Source organism: Budorcas taxicolor, chromosome 10 (genome assembly GCF_023091745.1).
Source record: "Budorcas taxicolor isolate Tak-1 chromosome 10, Takin1.1, whole genome shotgun sequence".
NCBI classification, from domain to species: domain Eukaryota; kingdom Metazoa; phylum Chordata; class Mammalia; order Artiodactyla; family Bovidae; genus Budorcas; species Budorcas taxicolor.
The window spans coordinates 82,432,117-82,453,467 of NC_068919.1; the positions used below are offsets into that span (position 1 = coordinate 82,432,117).

General features: G+C 50.3%; 1 protein-coding gene across 1 annotated transcript in view; it reads right to left on the reverse strand.

The window, feature by feature from the left end:
- The window catches only part of DPF3 (double PHD fingers 3), a 275,837-nt gene that overhangs the window by 109,445 nt on the left and 145,041 nt on the right, over positions 1-21,351 (reverse strand). Inside the window, exons 4-5 of the mRNA XM_052647385.1 lie at positions 8,451-8,578; positions 1,574-1,669 (exon numbers count right to left, since the gene is read on the reverse strand). Coding sequence (XP_052503345.1) covers positions 1,574-1,669; positions 8,451-8,578 — 224 coding nt within the window. The remainder of the gene's footprint in view (positions 1-1,573; positions 1,670-8,450; positions 8,579-21,351) is intronic.

Genomic DNA, 21,351 nt, shown 5'->3' on the forward strand with positions numbered 1-21,351 from the left:
GATACACATTAAGATATGGCACAGGTTAAATGAAAAAAAAACATCTAGGACTTGCATTGAAATAGCCCACATACCAAAAAAAAAAAAAAAAAACTACACACAAAACAACAAAGTCAAAAACCAGCCGAAAGTGGGAGACGGTTAAACAAGAATGTCGAAGCATTGATCATGGAGGAAGCTGAGCTGTGGCATCAGCGGGTGGCCCTGTCCAGACTGAGAAATTCCAGCTCCTGTCCAGGTCAGAGCACCGTAGCTCAGAGTGGGCACTGCTGGGCCGCCTGCACCAGTCACCTAGGAACCTGCTTACAATACAGCCTTCCAGGCCCGACCCTGGACCTCCTAAATCACAACTTCTGGGAGTGAGTCCTGCAAATTTGCATTTCGATAGGCTCTCGTGGTGATTCTGATGTGTGCTCAGACTCAAGAGCCACGGGGAATAGAGAGCCTTCCTGTAATCACCACTCGACCCAGAGGACATCTAGGACCAGCCTCTCATCTGGGGAGGGGGTAAGCATCTGTCCACAGCCTGAAGGAGCCAGACTGGCCTCAGAGCACTAACTCTCCAAACGGAAAGCGGCAGCTCATTCCCAGAGCGCCCGCTCCACCAGGTTCTTTTCAGATACTCCTGCTGACCCCTGAAGGTGACCACAGACAACCCCTTTGGCCTTGAGTGTGAGGACTCTGGAGGACCACCCCGAACGCCTGAGAGTGCCACTCAGGTTTGGCTCCCTCCCCTCAAGGGTCACCCTCATTTTTTATTCTGTCCACCATGGATTTCCCATCTGCTATTCCCCAGGCTTCTGGCCTTTTCTTGCCACATTCCAGGCCCACACACCTCCAAAACTCTTGCCACACCTGCCTGGAAACCATCAGCTATGGCCCCGCCATGCTTTCCCAGTATGCTTCTGCTCTCTGCCTGGTGAAAGGTACGCCAAAGCAGTACCTGTGAGACTGGGGCAGCCCTAGGGACAGGACACTTTCAGCCTTCTTCTATGACTGAGGAATGGGGCCGGCAGCCACATTCTCCTCATCTTCTACCCTCGCCCAGATATCACATCCCCTCGCTGTGCCCTCTGCCACTTCTTTCCCTCTGCTGCTGCTGCTAAGTCGCTTCAGTCGTGTCCAACTCTGTGCGACCCCAGAGACGGCAGCCCACCAGACTCCCCCGTCCCTGGGATTCTCCAGGCAGGAACACTGGAGTGGGTTGCCATTTCCTTCTCCAATGCATGAAAGTGAAAAGTGAAAGTGAAGTCGCTCAGTCGTGTCTGACTCTTAGGGACCCCATGGACTGTAGCCTTCCAGGCTCCTCCATCCATGGGATTTTCCAGGCAAGAGTACTGGAGTGGGGTGCCATTGCCTTCTCCATCTCTCCCTCTAGCCAGCTCTAAACTCTGGCAGGTTAACACCTGGGATCAGAGCTCTTCTGGCGGTTTCCTCTCTGGGTGTTCTGCGAGGAAGACCATGGATACACTGTCTATCCAGCTGCAGCGGGATTCTGAATCTGAGGTCCAGTTGTCTGGCAGGCCCCCCGCCTCCCTGATCTCTTCCCTCCCTCCTGGCATCCCCAGCTTACCCGTCCTCTGGTCCGATTCTTCCGCTTGGGAATATCCTCTTCTAAATCCTCTTCTTCATTTCCTTCTTCTACATTTTCATCATTTTCTAAAACCCTCTGAAATAAGAAGAAAATAGAAGCATTGAGAAATAAAGCACAATGGAGAAAATCCTCAGAGGGTAATGCGGAGGGTGTTGTTTTGCTGTTGTTATTTTTTAGCACAGTGAAGATGCTGCCGTGGCTCGGCCTCCAAAATACTGGCCAGGAGTTGGAGCTCCTGGCTGTACCGACTCTCTGTCCCAAGACCCTTCCAGCCAAGTCCTCCCAGAACCACCGACCTTTTCAACACTTTTTGCCCACAAAGTGTTTTCTAAAAAGAGAATACTCTAAGTAAGGGTACTCTTCTATGTAGGCCCAAGATGTCTGGTCAAAACTTCAGTTCAGTTCAGTCACTCAATCGTGTCCAACTCTTTGCAACGCCATGGACTGTAGCACTCCAGGCCTCCCTGTCCGTCACCAACTCCTGGAGCTTGCTCAAACTCATGCTCATTGAGTTGGTGATGCCATCCAACCACCTTATCCTCTGTCCTCCCCTTCTCCTCCTGCCTTCAATCTTTCCCAGCATTGGGGTCTTTTCCAAAGCTTACTTTAATGTAATTTTCCTTTTGTTCCTCAAGGGCCACCTCAAAGATATGAAAATACATCTCTCCTTTCCCTGGCATTCTGGAATTCTGCCTAGTTTGATGAAAACAAGTAACTTCCTATCCATCTGACCAGAATTTGACATGAATGTGTTATTCCTCATCTCCCATTGTTATGTTCTTTTAAGAGAAATGGGTTGTCATTACAGCACTTGTAGTACAGCTTCAATTAAATTCTCTCTCTCCAACAGCCCTGCAAGTCATACTGCAGCAGAGAAGCCAACTTCCATTCTGCAGGTAAACAAACTGAGGCTGAAAACAGTTTCAACCGCTCAAGATTAGGTAGCAGAATCCACAACCAAAGCAAGGTCAGGTTTATCAGCTCAGTGTTTCCATTTCTCTCCTAGTTCTTGTGTCTGAGAATTCTCAGGCATATTATGATACTTCTTAGAGGACCTGAGCACCTCGCTCACTTGGTGGGAGGCAAGAAAATGGAAACCTGCATCTCCAGGTTTAAGGGAGGGATAAGAGACTGTGGCAGAGGACCGGCCTCCCCTCCCCCAGGGTAGAAGCGGGATAACGGGAAGGGGAGCCCATGGATTCCATGTCAGGGGTCCTAGGAGCTTCTTTGTAAGCTGATTGTGTGACCCTGGGAGAGTCATCATTGATTCATGCCTCAGTTTCTCCGGTTACAAAATAGGAACTCCTTCATTCCATCAATCAACAAGCATTTATCCAGGGCTGACTACATGGTAGGAGCTGTCCTAGATCAGCCACAGCTTGGCTACAGACTGGCCCCAGTGGACTCTCCAGCCCAATGCAGGGAAAACAGATTCAAACAGCATACTTATGTATAATTACAACTGCTATGAAAACAGCGGCAAACAAGTTCAAGGCACTGTGAAAGGCTGTTAGAAAGAAACTTTACCTTATCTGAGGTCAGGCAGGGCTCACCTGGGGAGGTGAACAAAGGGTGTTGAGATGTAAGGGATGAACAGGGACTAACCTTGGGAGCAAGGACCAAGGGGAGAAGAGAAGGGAAAGTATTCCAGGCCGAGGCCTCAGCACAAGCAGATGCCCAGAAGCAGGAGGTGAGCACAGCTTGTCCAGGGAGCGCGAGGAGGCCAGTGTGACCAGCGCTCAGCGTCTGGGGGAGAGACTGGCTGAAGATGATGCTGGAAAGGTGGGCGGCACCAAGTTATACAGGACACCAGCATCCAGCCATCCTGTGGTGATGGTGTGACAATCACACAAGCTATGAGAAGGCTTAGAAGGAGCACACACGGTACTGATTTCTAGTATCACCATCACTGTTCAGGTGCCCTCCTGGGCCATGCCCTCAGCTTGCCCTCAAAGCAGGAAGCCCAGGAGTGAGTTTCCAGTGACCTTCTCCCACTGCCTTCTTGTCAGAGCATTCCATTCCCATCACTGCTGTGATCAGGATATTGCTAATTACCCAAATTCTCCCAAAGAACTCAAAGCAGGTATAGTTAATCCTTCTCTGGCTTCTCTACCAGGTTCATATGGGAAACCATCAGCTGATAGCACTGAGGCTCTCTGAGCCAACCTTAGATACCTATACAGAAGCAGCAGCAGCAGCTGGACACAGCCTCTGGCCCGCAGCTAGGGAATGCTGGTCATGGCCCAGCGCAAGCAGCCCAGCCTCTCTGCGCCTTGGCTTCCTGAACCATCAGGGGGAAGACCGGTGGGACAGTGACCAGTCAGGTGCTCTGCAGCCTGCAGTGAAAAGATGTGGCATAAATACAAGGTGTGCTCTTGCTGTTTGTAGAGCCACCTTGCAAACTTTCTGGGTGTTGAAGTCATTTAATCATGGTAAGTTCCGAGTGTCTTGACTTTAAAGGTCATTGCCTCTGGCATCTCAGTGCAATTCTGACTCCATTCGAATTTGTTTTATTATGAAGGTATTTATTACCCACCATATAGACTCTGGGTTAGAAGGCAAAAGCTGGGGAAGGCGGTTGCACTTGTCCCCAGACACACTGCACAGTCTCAACGTCTGGGAGGAAACTGACTTCTCCCTCCCTCTTCCCATCAGCCTCCCTGCGTCTCTAGAACCTCTGGTCTGAGCTTCAGGCCCTCACAAGTGACAGTGGCGTTTCCCGTGCTTCTGCGTTTCCTGCAACGTGGCCCTGACACCAGAAGCCTCTTTACACAGCACAGGAGGAGCCAGGAGCTCCTCACAAACAGAACTCGTATTCAGAGCTCAGGAAGCAGAGCAGCTGTGTCCAGCTAAGGATGCAGCTCACCCGCTATGACATACCTGCACTCCCTGGCCAAGGGTGTTACTTGGAAAACAAACACATTTTCAAATAACTTTTCTCCCTGAGACTCTAAACAATCTTTACAGTGATGATGATGATCATTTGTGATTGTGCTTTTTGGCTTTTTTTAAAAAGGAGGAATTTTTTTTTTTTTTTTTTTAGCATTTCAGAGGAATTCTTCTTTAAAGACTCCAGTATCACTGGTTGGAACAGTGCAAAATTCTCCTAGCTGATTTCCCTCCTTCCACTGCAGGCCCTGCATCCAGTCTCCTTTCCACACAGCAGCCAGACAGGTCTTCAGGAAACACAAATTCACTGCCCTGGTTAAAACCCCTCGAACAGATTGCTTTTTCATGTCCCATGAAATCACGAGTCTCTTCCAGGTCTGGCTCTGCCCACCGCTCCAGCCCCATCCTGGGCCCTTCCCTCCCTGGCACCCTGCTCCAGCTGCACCAGCCTCTGTTCTTTCAATGCAATGAGCGCAGATCTATCATGAGAACTTCAAGAGCACCATTCCTCCACCCAAAAAGCCCCTCCGCAAGTCCCCCGCTTTGCTGACATCTTCTCCTCCCACAGGACTGGGGGATAGCCCTTGTCTGCCTTAGGACACCACCTAGAATCTGTCCCTCCTTTAGACGGAGCCTTGGCGCTCTGTTCTTTTCATGCACTTTTCCTGAAAGGCAGCTGTTTGACTCGTTTACTTGCTTTCCATCTATACGTCACACTAGAATACAAGCATGAGAGGTGGGGACAGGTCTCTCCTTGGTTTCCCTGTTTGCCTAGAACCCAGCACAATGCCTGCTCAGAGGAGGCCCTCAATAAATTTTGGTGGAATGAAGGAATGAAAGGAAAATGAACAAAACGGTTCCTTTGCCACATGCATACTTTATTTTAATAACCAAAGTAAATAAAAACATGTACACTCATCTGGCTTTTGGTCCTGGTTTTGGCTTCTAGCACAGCGGATGGCAGCCCCATGCTCTGCACACAGTAGGCTTTCAGTTTACATCAGGGATGAGGGCCATGCCGATGATTCAACAATGACAACCTGTACACTGGCCTGATGCTGCCCGAGAAGGACTCAAACGCATCTCCAGCTCAAAAAGGAAAGGGCTGCCTATCACTGGAGCATCAAGACTTCTGGGCAATGGTTCTGTCCCTCTCACTGACTTGGTCAAATTACACTAACTGCGCAAAAATACTCTTAACCAGCATTACAGATGGGACAGACGGTGACTTCAAAGACCTAAAAGTCCAAAAAATGGGGTATAATACATGAAGAGTAAAAAAAGCAGAAGAAGAAAAAGAAAATACTAGGTGCTCTAAATGCCAGGGGTAAAAAGAGAACTAGGGGGTGGGTGTGATCAAGAAAGGCTTCACGGGGAAGGTGTTATTGGGGCCGAGCCTAATAGATGGGAGGAATTTGTACACGTGGCGATGGAAGAAAAGCCTCGCCAGATAAAGGGCACAGCATGACCAGAGGCACGGAGGGAAGAAGGCTGGAGAACAGAGGGAGTAAAGGAATCGTGGGAAATAAGCCTGAAAACTAGGTTAGGAGCCAAGAGAGGAGGCCCAAGAAGATCACACTCATCATTTTGCATTTATTTAGCAGGAAACAAAAGTGTGTTAGGCAGAGTTTTTTAAACAAAGGTGTGGTACAAGCAGAGTTGCGTTTGGGGATGAAAGGTCAGCTATCAAAGCAAGACATGGAGAGGGGATGGACGGGGGATGGCAACTCACAGGGATCTGTTCACTCCGCATCCACGCAATGAATATTGTGCGTCTACTGCAGTCCATGGGGTCGCAGAGTCAGACACGACTGAGCGACTGAACTGAACGGAACTGAACTACTATGTGCCAGACACTGTTTAGGCTTTGAGATACAAAAGAGGTGCAAACAAGACAGACAAGCGATTTCTGCCCTCGAAGAGTTTACATTCTGTTGGAAACAAAAACAGAAAACAAACAATAGGATAATAAATGAGTAAATTGTAAGTTACGTTCGATGATAAAACCTATGGGGCAAAAGAAAAGGAAAGCAGAGTAAGAGAATGGGGACTGCTGGGGGGTGGGGAGGACACAGGATGTGGTATTACATTCAGCGGTCAGGGAAACTTCACAGAGCAGAAGAGACAGGGGCTGAACTTGAAGAAGGTGAGGGTGAGAGCCGAGCAGACGTCTGGGGAGAGGACTTTGCAGGCAGAGGAAGCAGCCAGAACACGGCCAGAGGTGCAGCGTGCCTGGCGTAAGAGTGGGTAGCAAAAGATCGGGGTGCCTGGAGCCCAGTGAGCCTGCACGAGGAAGCAGCAAGTCAGAGGGAGGGGAGAGGACACGACTTTTACTCGGGAGAACAGGGGCCAGTGCAGGGCTCTGCACCCAGGGAAGGCCCCCGTCAGTCATCAGCAGGGGCTACTCAGAAACCAACAGCAACAGTTCAGACGGGAGATGCGAGAGCCCGAACCAGGGTAGCAGCAGGACATATGGGGAGCAGGGCTACATTCTGGATGAACGCATACTGGGTGTGGGAGAAAGACAAGTGTCGAAGATGACTCCAAGGTGTGTCAGACAAATAAGGGTTTGCATCAGTAAGGATCTTTAGTAGGGCTGTAACTCTGAGAAGCCATGCTGTGACGACCAAACAGAAGAGACTCCACCATCCAGTATTCTTGCCTGGAGAATTCAATGGACAGAGGAGCCTGGTGATTAATTGCTCAGGCTCTAGATAGAACAGAACCTGTTCTCTTTTGGGGCTTCCCAGGTGGCGCTAGTGGTAAAGAACCTGTCTGCCAATGCAGAAGGCTTAAGACTCGGATTTGATCCCTGAGGCTGGAAGATCCCCTGGAGAAGGAAATGGCAATTCACTCCAGTATTGTTGCCTCGAGAATCCCATGGACAGAGGAGCCTGGCAGGCCACAGTCCATGGAGCTCTGCAAAGAGTCGGACACAACTGAAGCAACTTAGCCCATATTTATCTGAAAGCAGGAATGGCAGAGGAGGCCATGTTCATGAACTCATTCAATGCCTTTATTGTGACCTGACTCTGCTGGCCTCATGCAAGGCCCCAAGGGTACAATGGTGAACACAAAGGCCCCGCCCGCAGCTGAACAGAATCCGCATGCTGGCGGTCCTTACGAAGCAAACCAAACATGTAACTGGTAGTCATTTAATTACCATGCTAATAAATTAATACATAAATATTAAATTGAATGCAAAATTAATAATAAAGATGTAATTTTATAGCCATATACATGTACAACATAAAATATAAAATTTTAATGCAAAGTATAAATGTGATTTAATTTTAATAATCTCGTTATGCTTAATTATTAAAAACTGGTATTTCATATTTGTATTAGTTAATATTATTACAATTTGCTGTGCCAACAATGGAGACTCAAGAAACATAAAGAAGAAACAGATCGCACCATTATAAGGCTGCCTGGTGACCCTGCCTGGTGACAGCCTTAGCCAGGCCGTGCACAGAGGGTGGTGGACACATAGGGACAGGAGCCACCAACCCCACCTGGCAGGGGGTGGGGTGACTTCTAAACTGGCCTTGAAGGAGGAGTGGCGGGGCTGGGGCAGGACAAGGCGGCCAGTGAACTAAAGCGGAGGAGGATGGGGCGTGAGGCAGGGGTTGGGGGAGAACTCCCTGGGAGGCTGGCTGCCATCCACCCAAGCTTTCTGCTGCTGGCACCCTGCCAGGGTGAGGACTCAGTCAGTCTTGCTCACTACTGCGTCCCCAGGGCCTAGCACAGTGCCTGGCACACACAGGCTCCCAAATTCCATTTTGAGTGGATGAACGGGGAGACAGAGGCCAGCTTCCCAGCAATGGTCCCTCGGGGCAGTGGAGATGCCGTCCTGGCCCTGGAGAGGAGGCCCCAACTTGGGACTGCAGTTCTGGAGGCAGGGTGGTGATGCTCGGGGTCACCATCTCTTCCCCCCACCCCTGCTACCCCACAAGCACAGAAATACCTGTATTTCCTGGATGTTCTCCTCCTCCCTGGCATCCACCTTCTTCTCCACCCCCTCACCACGGAGCAAGGCTTCCAGGGTGGTGCTTTCTGAGGTGAATCCATCCTTCTTCAGGGGCAGCTCCACTTCTGAAAACCAGAAAAGGAGCGTCAGCCCACTCAGGACAGGAGGGACAGGAGGGGGGCAAGCAGGAACTGCAGCATCTGAGAAGGACTTGAGACGGCCTGCGTGCTCTGCTCCTGGTCGAACACAAACACTCGAGTTGGGCCCAGCTTTTCCGTCTCCAGTTCCCAGTCTCCTAGCCAGAGCCCAGCCCTACCTGCTCCCTCAGAGACAGCGGAGGCTGGGTAGGAGGGGCACCTGATGGACACAGGGTCAGACGGGCAGGGTCTCTGTCCTGCTTCCGCCACTCTCCGACCCTGTGACTTTGGGCAAGGCACTCAAGGACCACCACCCCAGCCCTTTTTTGCACACCTACAAAGTGAGGGTAACAATGCCCAGCCCCTCCACCAGGCCACTTTGTGGAGCATAAATGTGTTCCTTCACATTGAAGCACTTTGAAAACTCTAAAGCGGTGCGCCAGTGTTGGCCTCAAGTCTTATTATCCTCTCCCTCCATGCCAACTCTCATCTGTCAACTCCATGACCTCCCCGTGGCCATGCTGGCTGCCCAGCTCCAGTCTGCTCCGTGAAAAACTATTTCAACCTCAGAGAGGCTGTTCTAATCAACTCACTGGGGAAGTAAAGGCCTCTGAAGCCCAGGGAAGAAGCAGAATGAAAGAGCGGATGCCTAACAGGCCCCCAGTCAGCAGCCAGGAGCTGCAGTGCCCGCACGTCGGGCCGTGTGTTCTGAAGACATCCGAGTTTGATTGGCTTCCTGGGGCTGGAAGTCATGGGGCACCTAAGCAGTGGCAACCAGAGCCAGCCCTGCCCATGGGAGAAACCAGAGACACTGAACCCCCTTTCTCGAGAAGTCCTCCCATCTCCTACCCAGAGGATGGGTGATTTGGTCAGTTTTGTTGTTGTTGTTGTTGTTTCATTAAAAACAGAAACCTCAGGAACAGGTGATCACACTCAGATTAACTACAAAATATCCTCCAACCTTCTCTCTGGACCCTGTAACTCATACCCCCAGACCCTGCAATTAGATGCATGGTCCCAAGCCTCTATCAGGAAAGATGGTGCAAGACCACAAGGGTGAGGTGCCCCAGCAAATAGTCAAGGGAACGAATGGTCCATCTGTATGGAGTCCAGTGTGGGGACTATTCACAGAAGAGCAGACAGGAATGAGGGGACAAGGAACGGGGAAGCACCCAGGGGAGTTAACAATAGGAAGTTATGAGCATTATGTTCCTGGAGGGACAGAGAGAGCATGTTTGCAAGACCTGGAGAGAGCCTGGGCAAGCTCTTGTGTAGGAGTTCTGTGAGCCTGTGGGCCAGAGAGCCAGGCACACACGCCCAGCCACTCTCTCTTTCCCTCGTCTTCCTGCTCCGTCCTCCCATTGGCCAACCTCAACCGGAAGCCAGAGGTCAAGGGAACCTCACTGATAAAGCCACTGAGGTCAGCTTCCAGGGGCACAGGGCAGTGCAAAGAAGGACAAAAGGCAAATCTGGGGGAGCAAATGAAAACAGCCAGCACAACCAAGCCATGTTCCACTGGGCTTTGTATGGGTGTGTTCAGTCGCTCAGCCATGTCCAACTCTCTGTAACCCTGCTGGCCTGTAGCCCGCCAGGCTCCTCTGTCCATCGGGATTCTCCAAGCAAGAATACTGGAGTGGGTTGCCATGCCCTCCTCCAGGGGATCTTCCCGACCCAGGGATGGAACCCAGGTCTCCCAAACTGCAGGCAGATTCTTTACCATCTGAGCCACCAGGGAAGCCCTTGGGCTTTATTCCCCCTCAAATGAAACCCAGCTACCCCTTCTGTCTCCTCCACTAGAACCAGAGGCAGGCTGACCAGCCCACAAGGAAGGGTGCTCAGGCAGCCCATCAAAACTGAAGAAACTCACACGCACGTGTGATCAGACCCCAGGAGATGATGATGAGAAGGAGAAACAGTATCTAACATTCTTGAAAGGTAAGGTCTTTGGGATTTTTCTTACCAAAAAAAGGCAAGCAGAGGGTTCACTTCTATCAAGAAGTGCTGCTGCCAAGCCAACCACCCCTGAAACTCATTCACCCATCTATTCATTCTGCAAATATTTACTGAGCACCTGCTATGTGACAACCACTATGCTAGAACCAGGTACACAGGAGATGAGCCAAATACTGACCAACCCAGCTTTTACGTGGTTTACAATCTAAAAGGGCAGACATTAAGTGCTAAGTGCAGTGAAGTGAAGTGAAGTGAAGTAGCTTAGTCGTGTCCGACTCTTTGCGACCCCATGGACTGTAGCCTACCAGGCTCCGCAGTCCATGGGATTTTCCAGGCAAGAATACTGGAGTGGGTTGCCATTTCCTTCTCCAGGGGATCTTTCTGACCCAGGGATCGAACCCAGGTCTCCTGCATTGCAGGCAGATGCGTTACCATCTGAGCTACCAGAAAAGTACAAAATAAATATGCAAAGTGTCATGAATGCTATGGAGGAAAACAGCAGGGTGAAATGTGAAGGAAGAATATGGTGCTGGGGGCCGTGGGGGGGTGGGGTACCTATTTAAGATCAAGGCTTCAGGGAAGGACTGTGTGATGAAGTTACATCTCAGTGTCAGAAAAATAGCCAACCGTCTGCCTTGATGAGTTCAAAGTGTGCAGCTCTAGAGCCTGCTCCAATGACACATTAGTCTTTCTCCCAAGTCAGGAAAGGCTTCCAAATGTCTAATCTCAAACAATTAAAATGTGTTGCCTCATGCCCTGTCCTCAGCCAAAAGAGAACAGCTGTTCACCATCCTTCAAACTTATAAGAATCATATATATATTTATATATATATGAAGTTCATATTTTAGTATCCCCCTCAGCCTTCTCAACACTAAATAAATTTATTTCCAGAACTGCACAGTATTTTACAGCTAAGAAGGCCTTACAGATCATCTGCTTTAATTATCTCATTTTATAAACGAGTCACCCGAGGCTCAGAAAAGTTAAGTAACTTCACCGGGAGCCACTCAGCAGAACAAGAATGCAGCCAAAGGATCTTTCCTAGACGCAGTAAAGATGGTGACGAGAGCCCCACTCGTTGTGTTAGTAGTAGTTTTGAGGCTCAGCCCCAGCGAGCACTGATGTGTTTGTGTACACGCAGAATGCCTGCTGGTGGGGGTTTTGTCGCTAAGTTGTGTCCGACACTTGCGACCCCATGGACTGTAGCCCACCAGGCTCCTCTGTCCGTGGGATTCTCCAGGCAACAATACTGGAGTGGGTCGCCATTTCCTTCTCCAGGGGATCTTCCTGACCCAGGGATTGAACCCAGGGCTCCTGCATTGCAGGCAGACTCTTTACTGACTGAACTACAAGGGAAGATTAAAAACATGATCTACATGTGGCAGAGTGCCTGGTAGGTAGTAAACACTCAAACTGTGTCAGCTGTTACTGCCATGTATCACTTAATCCCCACCACCACCCAAGAGGTGAGTACAGCTATCATCCCATTTCAAGATGAGGGTGCTGCAGCTTAGGGAGACTTAGAACTTGCCCAGTATCAGAAAGCTGGTCAGGGGCAAAATCCTGCCGTAACCCCAGTCTGCCTCAGAACCCATTCACCTAATTGCTAGTCTGTATGAACTTCACCTTGCCTCGATCTGGTCCTTCCATGAAAAGTCTTTTCCCACACCTTTGTGCATTTCACTGCATTCCTAGACCCTCTCCACAGTTTTCATATTTCAAGATAAAAGGCAGACCTTTGCTGAGGCTGAGGGCAGGTCTGTGTCAAGGTCTTTGACTGTGTTCTATGTGAACATCTCTATGGGGTGTTCACTCGGCACAACAGTACTGAACTCAGAATTTTCCATCGCTGGGAAACTTCCTCTTCCTCCTCCCCCTGCTCCTTCTTCCTCCCCCGCTAACTATTCCTCCATCCTGCTCTCTGATCATTCCATCCACCCACCTGGCCCTCTGGTCCTGGCCCTCTGAGATGGGTGCAAGGTCAGAAGCAAGAGGGAGAAGAGAAGCAAAATGGGAAGAGTTGAATGGGCTCTCCTACATTTGCAGAGCTAGAAGCAGCCCCTCCCCCCAACAGCATCCAGAGTCCAATCACTTCATGGGAAATATGGGGCCCAGAAAGACATAGAGACCTTCCCAGGGTCACAGAGAAATTTTCCAAAGTATTCAATCGGCTCATGGGTGTTCTGCTTTCAGAAACCCCTGAAGTCAATCCCTGGCCTTGCCATGTTTTAGCCAAAGGACCACAGGCTGGTTACTTCAACCTCTAAGTCTGTTTCCTTATATGTTAAATGGGAATTATCATAGTATCTATTTCATAGTGTTAGCATGAGAATTAAATGTGGTAATATACCCCATAAAGAAACTCTGAAAAGATCCCCACAAAAACTAGTGTGTGAAACAGCAGGGAAAAGAGGCTATCAATTTTTTTCTTCACCCTTTTCCTATTTAAAGCTTAAGATTCAAAATTCGATCATATGTGTAAAGAGCCCAGGGTGTGCTAAGTGTCTTACAAATGCTATATGTTATTATCACTGAAGTTTGAATGATTCTGATTTAATGGCATGGCAACACTGTCAAACAGAAATATATTGCAAGCCATTCATGTAATTTTAAATTTTCTAGTAGCCACATTTATCAAAGCAAAGAGCAACAGGTACAATTAGTCTTAACATACAATTTGTCTAACCCAGTATATCCAAAACATTATCACTTCAACATATAATCCGTATTTTTAAATTAGCATGATATTTTACATTATTTCATTCACATTAAATCTTGGAAATCTAGTGTCCATTTTACAGTTTCAGCACAACTCAATACAGATTAGCCACATTTCTAGTGTCCCACAGCCACACGTGACTGGCGGTTACCCTATGAAACACTACAGGTTTATAGCATTAAAAGCAACATTTGCTAAAATTTTGCTTCTCAAAACTGGGAGGACATTTTAAATACAGTTGTTAGCATTGTCTACCTGATACCCGTCTGAGAGCCATTCCCGAACAGCATTCTAGCTGACCCCTGGCAAACCCTGGTTTCAAAGCACTATGGGTAAACCCCACAAGGTCAGAGTGACAGGCTAGACAGTGCCCTCTCCATAAGGCAGCAGAGGGCACACTCCCTGCCTCTGGGCTACAGGAGGTCCCAGCATGAAGGCAAAATAAAGTAACAGGTCCAAGCTCTTGCACAATGCACATCCTAGACACACTCCCTACAGAGCCTGTAGGGACGTCATTGATTCAGTTTTATTTTGATACGGCTCATCTGGATATAGGGTTTAATAATTTTTTAAAAGCATATTCATTTTGATCCTCACGCAAATTTGGGGACCACATAACCTGACAGGAACCAGCAAACACTTAACATTAAAAGAAAATGGTCTAAAACACACACACATAATTCATCTTTAAATTAGCCTGATTTTATACACATGGATATAAACCCACGGATCGTTACTCTCTCCAGAGCGGCAGCAGCTGTCACCCAAGCCAGCCGCCTCCCCGGGCCCCCATACGCAGCTTTGCCTCCACTTCTAATTGGGAACAGAGATACTCCTTGGGTGACTTCCAGCACGATCCATCACACCAGAGACAGCTTCTGTGCAAACCGAAGCAAATCGGTTTCCAAATAAGAAAAAACCTCTTAGACAAACAAGGATTGAAGCATAGAAGTCTTTTTAAAAAAGAAAAAGAAAAGCACAAATAAAAGCAAAACAAAACAAAAAATCACCAGTGAAGAGCAGTGACTTCTCTCCAGGGCTGTGGACGGGGCAGCCATCCTCTCGGGTAAAGATCAAAGTCCAGACTTGACATAGGTGCCCCAAGCCTGCCACCCAACGCACCAAATGCAAGGCTTCCACTGGGTTGTTGGAGCCACTGAGCTCATTAACAGGATGCAGGCAAGACAAACCCGAAAGTGCAACATGGGAACGCGGTGAGTAATTAAATCCCAGGTCATTTAAAAATGCAAACGCTTGGATGTCACGGACTCATGGAGCCTCTGACTCCTCATGCATTTTTTTTTTTTTGACTTGGGATGGAGGACTGGGAACCTGCAAGTCATATATGGATTATAATAAAATATGCCATATATAAAACAGATTAAGACACTTCTTCTTTGGGGAAATATACAAAGAGGGGAGCTGTCTATTAGCTGTCGAGTTTGCAAGAGATACCATCTTTGGGGAGGCTGTGCTCTGCCGACAGACAGGCTGCCCCAAGGGAAATCGTGGTGAAACACCCCGACAAGCCACATCCATCCGTCCATCCATCACAGGCTCTCTCTGACGCAGGAGCCTGGAGATAGAGCCATGGTGCAAAGGAGGGAGAAATCCCACAGACAATGGCAGACAGTCCTCCTGCTACATCATGAGTGCTCAGATTTTTTTTTTTCCCCACCTGACTCTAGTTTTCTTTAAAAAAATACAAACGTGCAGTCTTCTATTCTGGTTGCTTATTATTTTGAGGAAGCTCATCACATTTCCTTGGATTTATACAAGGAGCAAAATGCTTAAGAATCATTATTTCATTTATGCCCACCAGACTCTCAGGCTCACGGGGAAGGAGGAGGAGGGGATTGCTACCACTCACCCCACAGGGGAGGAGACTGGAGGGTATTGAAGCCCTGATTTCCTGAGATGGTGGTGGGCCCCTGGAATCCATCTGTTCTTTCCTTAGGGGTGCCATTTTCTTGGCTGCATTTGACTCCCTGCTTTGTGATTCATAAAGCTCAAAATAGATGAGGTTCACAATGAGGACCCATCACCCAGGCTGCACCCTGCAGGTCCTTGTTACCACTTGTTTTCGAAGCCCAGGATATCCACACCACAGGAGGACTGATCATGCCCCCCAGAAGGCCTGTGGTCCCCACCCTCTGCTCTGCCAACCCCCTTACCCCTTGCCAACACACAAGGATGAGCCCCTGGAAGCAGCACCCAGAGGTTGGCACCACAGATAAGCAATCTCCCACCTCTGAGACCCAGGAAAACACCCACACTGTTGGAGGAAGCTCACTACTCTGCTGGTTAGCAGACCAACCAAGTTGATAGAACTTAGCGGGAAGGTGAGGGAGGGGAAGGAGAGCGGGACTGGATGGAGTGATGAAATGGTTCAAGGGAATACCGATCACTAGAAAGTGCAAGAAGCTGGGGTGAAATCTCAGGTCTCGTACCCTGCACAGCACACTTGGCCTTGCTCTCCTCGTCTGCAGAACAAAGTCCACTTCCCAGTGTGGTTATGGGGCCAGATGAGATCACGGACATAGAGAGTTTAGACAGGGAGATGCTCGGTTCATGAGAGCCTCTTTTTCACCTCCTAGAGTCTCCCTCTCCTTGCACTTCTAAGCAAAACTCCTCCCCTTCTAATACACTCAGACCATCAGATGCGGTGAGACACAGCCCCCCCAACCTGGACATGGGCCCAGGGGGAATGGAAGCAAAGAAGCCAAGTATGAAGCAGAGGACAGAGGAGGCCGAGGGTGGGACTCGGCTCAGAGCTGAGATGCTGCTCCAATTTGGGGGGTGGGGGGTGCGAAAGGGGGATGCATCCAGAAGATTTGGAGATCACAGCAGAACTACATGGACGAGCTCGTGCTCTACTCTTTCACTTGACAAGTAATTATTGAGCACTTCCTGTGTACCAGGCTCTGTTCTAGGTGCTGAGGACACAGCTATGAACAAGAGACAGAAATTCTTGCCCTCGTAGAAGTTATATTCTAGTGGCATAGAAACAAGACAGAAAATAAACAAGCAAGACCCATAGAATGGCGATAGTAATCATCGTTTTGGAGATAAACAAAGAGGGGGTGGGGCCAGTGATAGGGGAATCTGGAACATCAGGAGTGATGGGAGGGTGGATCCACATTTAAAAGTGGTCTGGAAAGCACTAACCTGAAGGAGCAGGGAGGGGGCCACACTGCTTATCGGGAAAGGATGTTGTAGGCAAGGAGCTAGCACAAAAAGGCTCGGAAGCTGGGGTCTGTCTGCCCAGAGCACAGTGAGCCAGGGGGAGAGCAAGAGCCCAGTTCAGAGAGTGCTGGGGCCTTGAAGGGCTGTGTAGGCCTCTGCAAGAAAGCTTACTCCCTTGGACTGCAAGGGGATCAAACCAATCAATCCTAAAGGAAATCAACCCTGAATACTCACTGGAAGGACTGACACTGAAGTGCCAGTACTTTGGCCACCTGATGCAAAGAGCCGACTCATTGGAAAAGACTCTGATGCTAGGAAAGATTAAGGGCAGGAAGAGAAGGGGACGACAGAGGATGAGATGGTTGGATGGCATCACTGAGTCAACGGACATGAGTTTGAGCAAACTCCAGGAGAGCGTGAAAGACAGGGAAGCCTGGCATGCTGCAGTCCACGGCATCACAAAGAGTCAGACAGGACTGAGCAACTGAACAACAACAGCTTCTGAAGACACGGGCAATTTCAAGCTAAGGGTGACAATACGATGTGTGTATCTCAACAGGATCATTCTGAAATTAACTGAAGGTGAAAGTGAGCGGACCACCAATGAGCCAGTGCTTAGGAAAGGGCCCTGTCCTCATGATGCCTACGTCTTGGTGGCTAGATACATCCAGAGGGCAGTCCCCTGGCCCCTGAGCAGGGAACATCCCCACACAGTGAATCAGGATAGAGGCCAGGTGTGGAGAATGGGTGCCCAGTGCAAAGGGACAAAGGAATGAAGCTACACCAAGGCTAGTCCACAGAGGAGCGGTTCTCAGAGAAGGCAGATCGGCCTAGCCCAAGGGCAGGAGAAAAGACCCAGCAGGCAGGCCCAGCCTAGCACCATGGGATGACAGGTGTTTGTGAAACAGAGAGGAAGCCTTCCAAGTTTATCTCTGTGCTCCCCGCAGCAGATGCCAGAGGACCGAGTCCTGGGACACAGGGGTGAACTTGGGCAAGCTGTGGTTCTGGGAAAGGCAGATCCCATAGCCAGATGCCAGGTCTTCTCAGGACAGAAGGTGCTGCTTTGGGCTTTTAAAGACTGTAAGGCAGAATGTGTTCCCATTCTGGCCACATGGCACACACTCTGCCAGCTGGGTGGTGAGCTGCCTGCAGTGAGCACACACTGGGGATAGGAACAGCATCAGCTGAGGTCCCCTCAGCCCACCCAGCAGTGCTACGTGGGGGTGGCATCAGCGGTGCCTCTTCACATCTGCCAAGCCCTCCAGCCCCACCTTCCAGCGGGACTCTCGGAAAAATCCCAGCAAACAAGCAGAGCAGCTGCCACAATACACATTTCACAGATGGAGAATCAAGGCCAGGGTGGTTAGGTGACAGCTCAAAATCACACAGCCAGGGGTGGAAGGGTCGGGACTTGAACCCAGGTCTTGTGATTCCTTTTGGACGCCTTTTCTCCTGCAGAGCATAGTTGTTCAACATACTGAAGGCCCCCCTGTGAGCTCAAACCAAAGACAGGAAAGATGGTAAAGCCAGGACAGAACCCCCCCAAGACTGGCCTGGGCAGTGGACGGGAAGGCCAGGTTAGCTCCAAGGCTTCCCTTTGCCCACTCGAGCTCCCTCCTCTGTGCAAGGGGCATGATGAGAACTAAGCCACATTCTTCAAGCTCGAGATCAGAGACCAGGAGGCCCTTTTCTTTCCTTCATCCTTTTCATAAATCTTTGCTGTCCACCTACTATGTGCAAAGTCGGGTACTGGGTGTTGGGGATACAGATGAAGTACTGCATGGGCCTCTGAACTCAAACTGTGCACCTTCCAGGAGGGAGAGATACAAGTGCACAGGCCCTGGTATAACAGGGCGACAGTCTCACAAGCTATGTTCTAAACGTGGCTCCGCCAAGCCCAGCTGCAAAATCCAGTCGTGCAGTCCCTGCAGCCACAATGCACACAGCCCGGCCGACTCCCAGCGGCTGCCCAATTCCTGGACCAGCCCCGGCTCCCATAGCCCTACAGGACAGTGCCAGAATCCCAGGCCCCTTCCCCCAGACCCGGCGCCTGGGCCCAGACTACCAGGAGGGCACGAAGCCGGGGGTGGAGGGGCCTGCCCACCTCTCTCCGGCTCACGAGGCCAACAAGAGCTGAAGAAGCTGCTGTTGCCGGCCTCCAGAATGGATGGCTGCAGCTCTTGACACTGCAGGAAAGAGATAAATGACTGGTCATTTCCCCCGATGCACTTGAAGGCATCCATTCTCTCAGCCGTACCACGCTCAGGCAACCCCCCCGCGCAGGGACAGATAAGCACTGACAGATGGGGTGGGGAGCCCAGCGTCCTTCCCCCCCCGCGGAAGGACACATCCGGACTCCTCTGCAGACTGGCAGGTCACGTTGTCCGTTGGCTCACACCTGGCTGGGGGCTCTACGGGTCCCTTCCCCTGCGTGCCCCCATCTCGCACACCACACCCCCCCACCCTCCACCGGCTCATCCCTGCGAGGAGGAGAGACAGAAGCGGGGGTGGGGTGGGGGGCCAGAGGGAGCCAGCTGACAGGCTCATCAATCTCAAGCTACATGCTTGGCACATCGGCGTTCTGTAAGTTGTTCCGGGGCTGGGAGGGTGCCGGAGGAGTCGGAGGGACTGTCTCGAGGAGAAGAGAAATCGAGCCGAACATCAGAGAGCAAATGGTGGAAGAAGCCCGGAGACTATTAAAATGTGGGCCATGTACAAAAGCAGTAGGGAACTAATTAAGATGCAGGATTTTCAAAAGCTGGGGAAGTTGGCTGCGGCCCGCTCCCATCTGTAGAGTTCTGGCAGTTCGGTGCGGCAGGGACAGCACCCTAGGCGGGCAAAGTAGGCCGCTCCATCACTGCCCCCGCAGGCCAGACTCAGGCCTGGACTGCCTCCTTAGGAGGCACCCCCCCGAGGGTCCCTGAGACTTGCTTGGTGGCTGGCTATGGCACACTGCTTTGGGCCTTACCTTCAACTACCATCCCCCAAGGGTTTCTGCCCAACCATTCATGTTCCCTCAATAACATGTGGGGGAGGTGGTGATTATCCTGGTCAATCATGCCCAGTCATTGAACAGCAGCCAAAAAAAAAAAAAAACCCAACAGAAAGAACCAGAACCCTGTTTCTGGCTGCCTTCCTTCCCATCACCCTTGGAATCTGAAAGAGATATGCTGGTCCCCAAGGGTCCTGGAGGAGAAGGAGACTGGCAAGGCCTCAGGTACATTCCAGGAGCCCTACTGAGACCCCAGGATGGATGTGCGGGTTGAGTCCTGGAGCAACATGCTGCCAGTTCCAACAGGTTCCCCCACAGGTTCCTTTCCTTGGCTTCACCACAGATGCCCCTTGGGAAATTCACTGCCTAATTCCATGCCACAGTGTCCCAACCTCTAAAACAAAGCCTGTCCAGACCACGAGGACCTAAAGGTCTGGAACGAGAAGATGCTAAACTGATCTAAGCAAACTATCTGAGCATTTAACCCAGAAGGACACAAGCTTGCTCCCAGCCCTTTTTCCTTATTTAAAAAAAAAAAAAAAAAAAGGTGAAGTTAAAGGCTCTTTCTCAATCAGCTGGCTTTCGCCCAATATCTGCCCCACTCTTCAGGGCCTTCTGATGGATATTTACTACCCACCATTCTCTCTTGCCAGCTCGGCTTCCCCTTCACAAAGACAGAGCTCCATTCCTTGGGGCAATGGTCCAGGGAAGGCCCCTCCCCGGCACCAGGCCCCTGCCCATCTTCACATTGCCTAAACTGTGACGGCTGCACCATGAAACACCTTGCATTTGCCCCTGCAGCCAAATGCAAGATGCAGAGAACACTGAACTCCATTGTCAGTCAGCGGAGAGAAATAATGCTGTGTGTGTTGTCCTTCAGACGCCCAGGCAAGTAGGAGGTTGCAAGATGTTTATTCAAGGCTGATTGGAGGGATGATGCTAGGCGTGAGAAACACATAGGTCCAGGGACGCTGAGAATGCTTTCAAATTCCAAAGAATTCGCCCCAGCTCTCAGCCTCATTCCACCCCCACACAGACACATTTTTATTTTCAGCAAGTAGTAAAGAAACATGGGCAGGATGGCATATTCACAGTGAGGGAGATGGGATGAGGACAGCAGGCCTGGGGAGTACTCCATCCACGTATAATTTAGCCCAAGAACAAATGACTTCGCAGCAGCCACTGTCGGCTCCCCACTCCCCACCCTGCAATGTCACAGATGAGCTTTGGGCTGTGTAGGGCTGAACCAGAAGTGGATGGTTCTGCAACCCTGGCTGAGATCTCCTCCGAAGTCCCTCAAATTTCCTGAGTGGATCCCCCACCCCTTACCCTGACCTGGTTTCCTGACAAAACTCTCAGCTCTGAAGACCTGGGGTCAAGGACAACTCTAAGCCACATTCCACCCTGGCCTTTTTTCTTTTTTTGCTGAAAGCTGCCCACCACTGGCTGGACTCAGGCAGGATCACAAAGGAAGACAGAAGGGACAAACCGGGTGCTGGCCTGACAAATTGCTTGTGGCAGCTCCTTATCATGCATGGAAAGGTCTGAGATAGAAGGAAACTCATGCTTTGAGACAATTCCACTCCAGGCCAATGCCCCATCTCTCACAAATCAGGGGAACTCTTTGTCTCTCTCTCCCCAGAGGACTCGACAGGCTGATGGTGGAGCCCAAGGGAGGCTCCAAGAATCGTAGACATAGCTGCATCCCTAGAGCCTGTCAAGCGGAACTCAGGAGAACCCACACCAAGAGGCTGGGAGGGAAGACAGAGGAGAGGATGGGCAGCCATGGGGACTGGGTGGCGGAAGGGTGCCAAGGGTGGTTGGGTCACTCATTTGTTTTTTTTCCAACATAAACTCAGTCTTCCGGTTTCCATAAATTTAAAGAGATTCAGCCCAGGATAGACAAATTG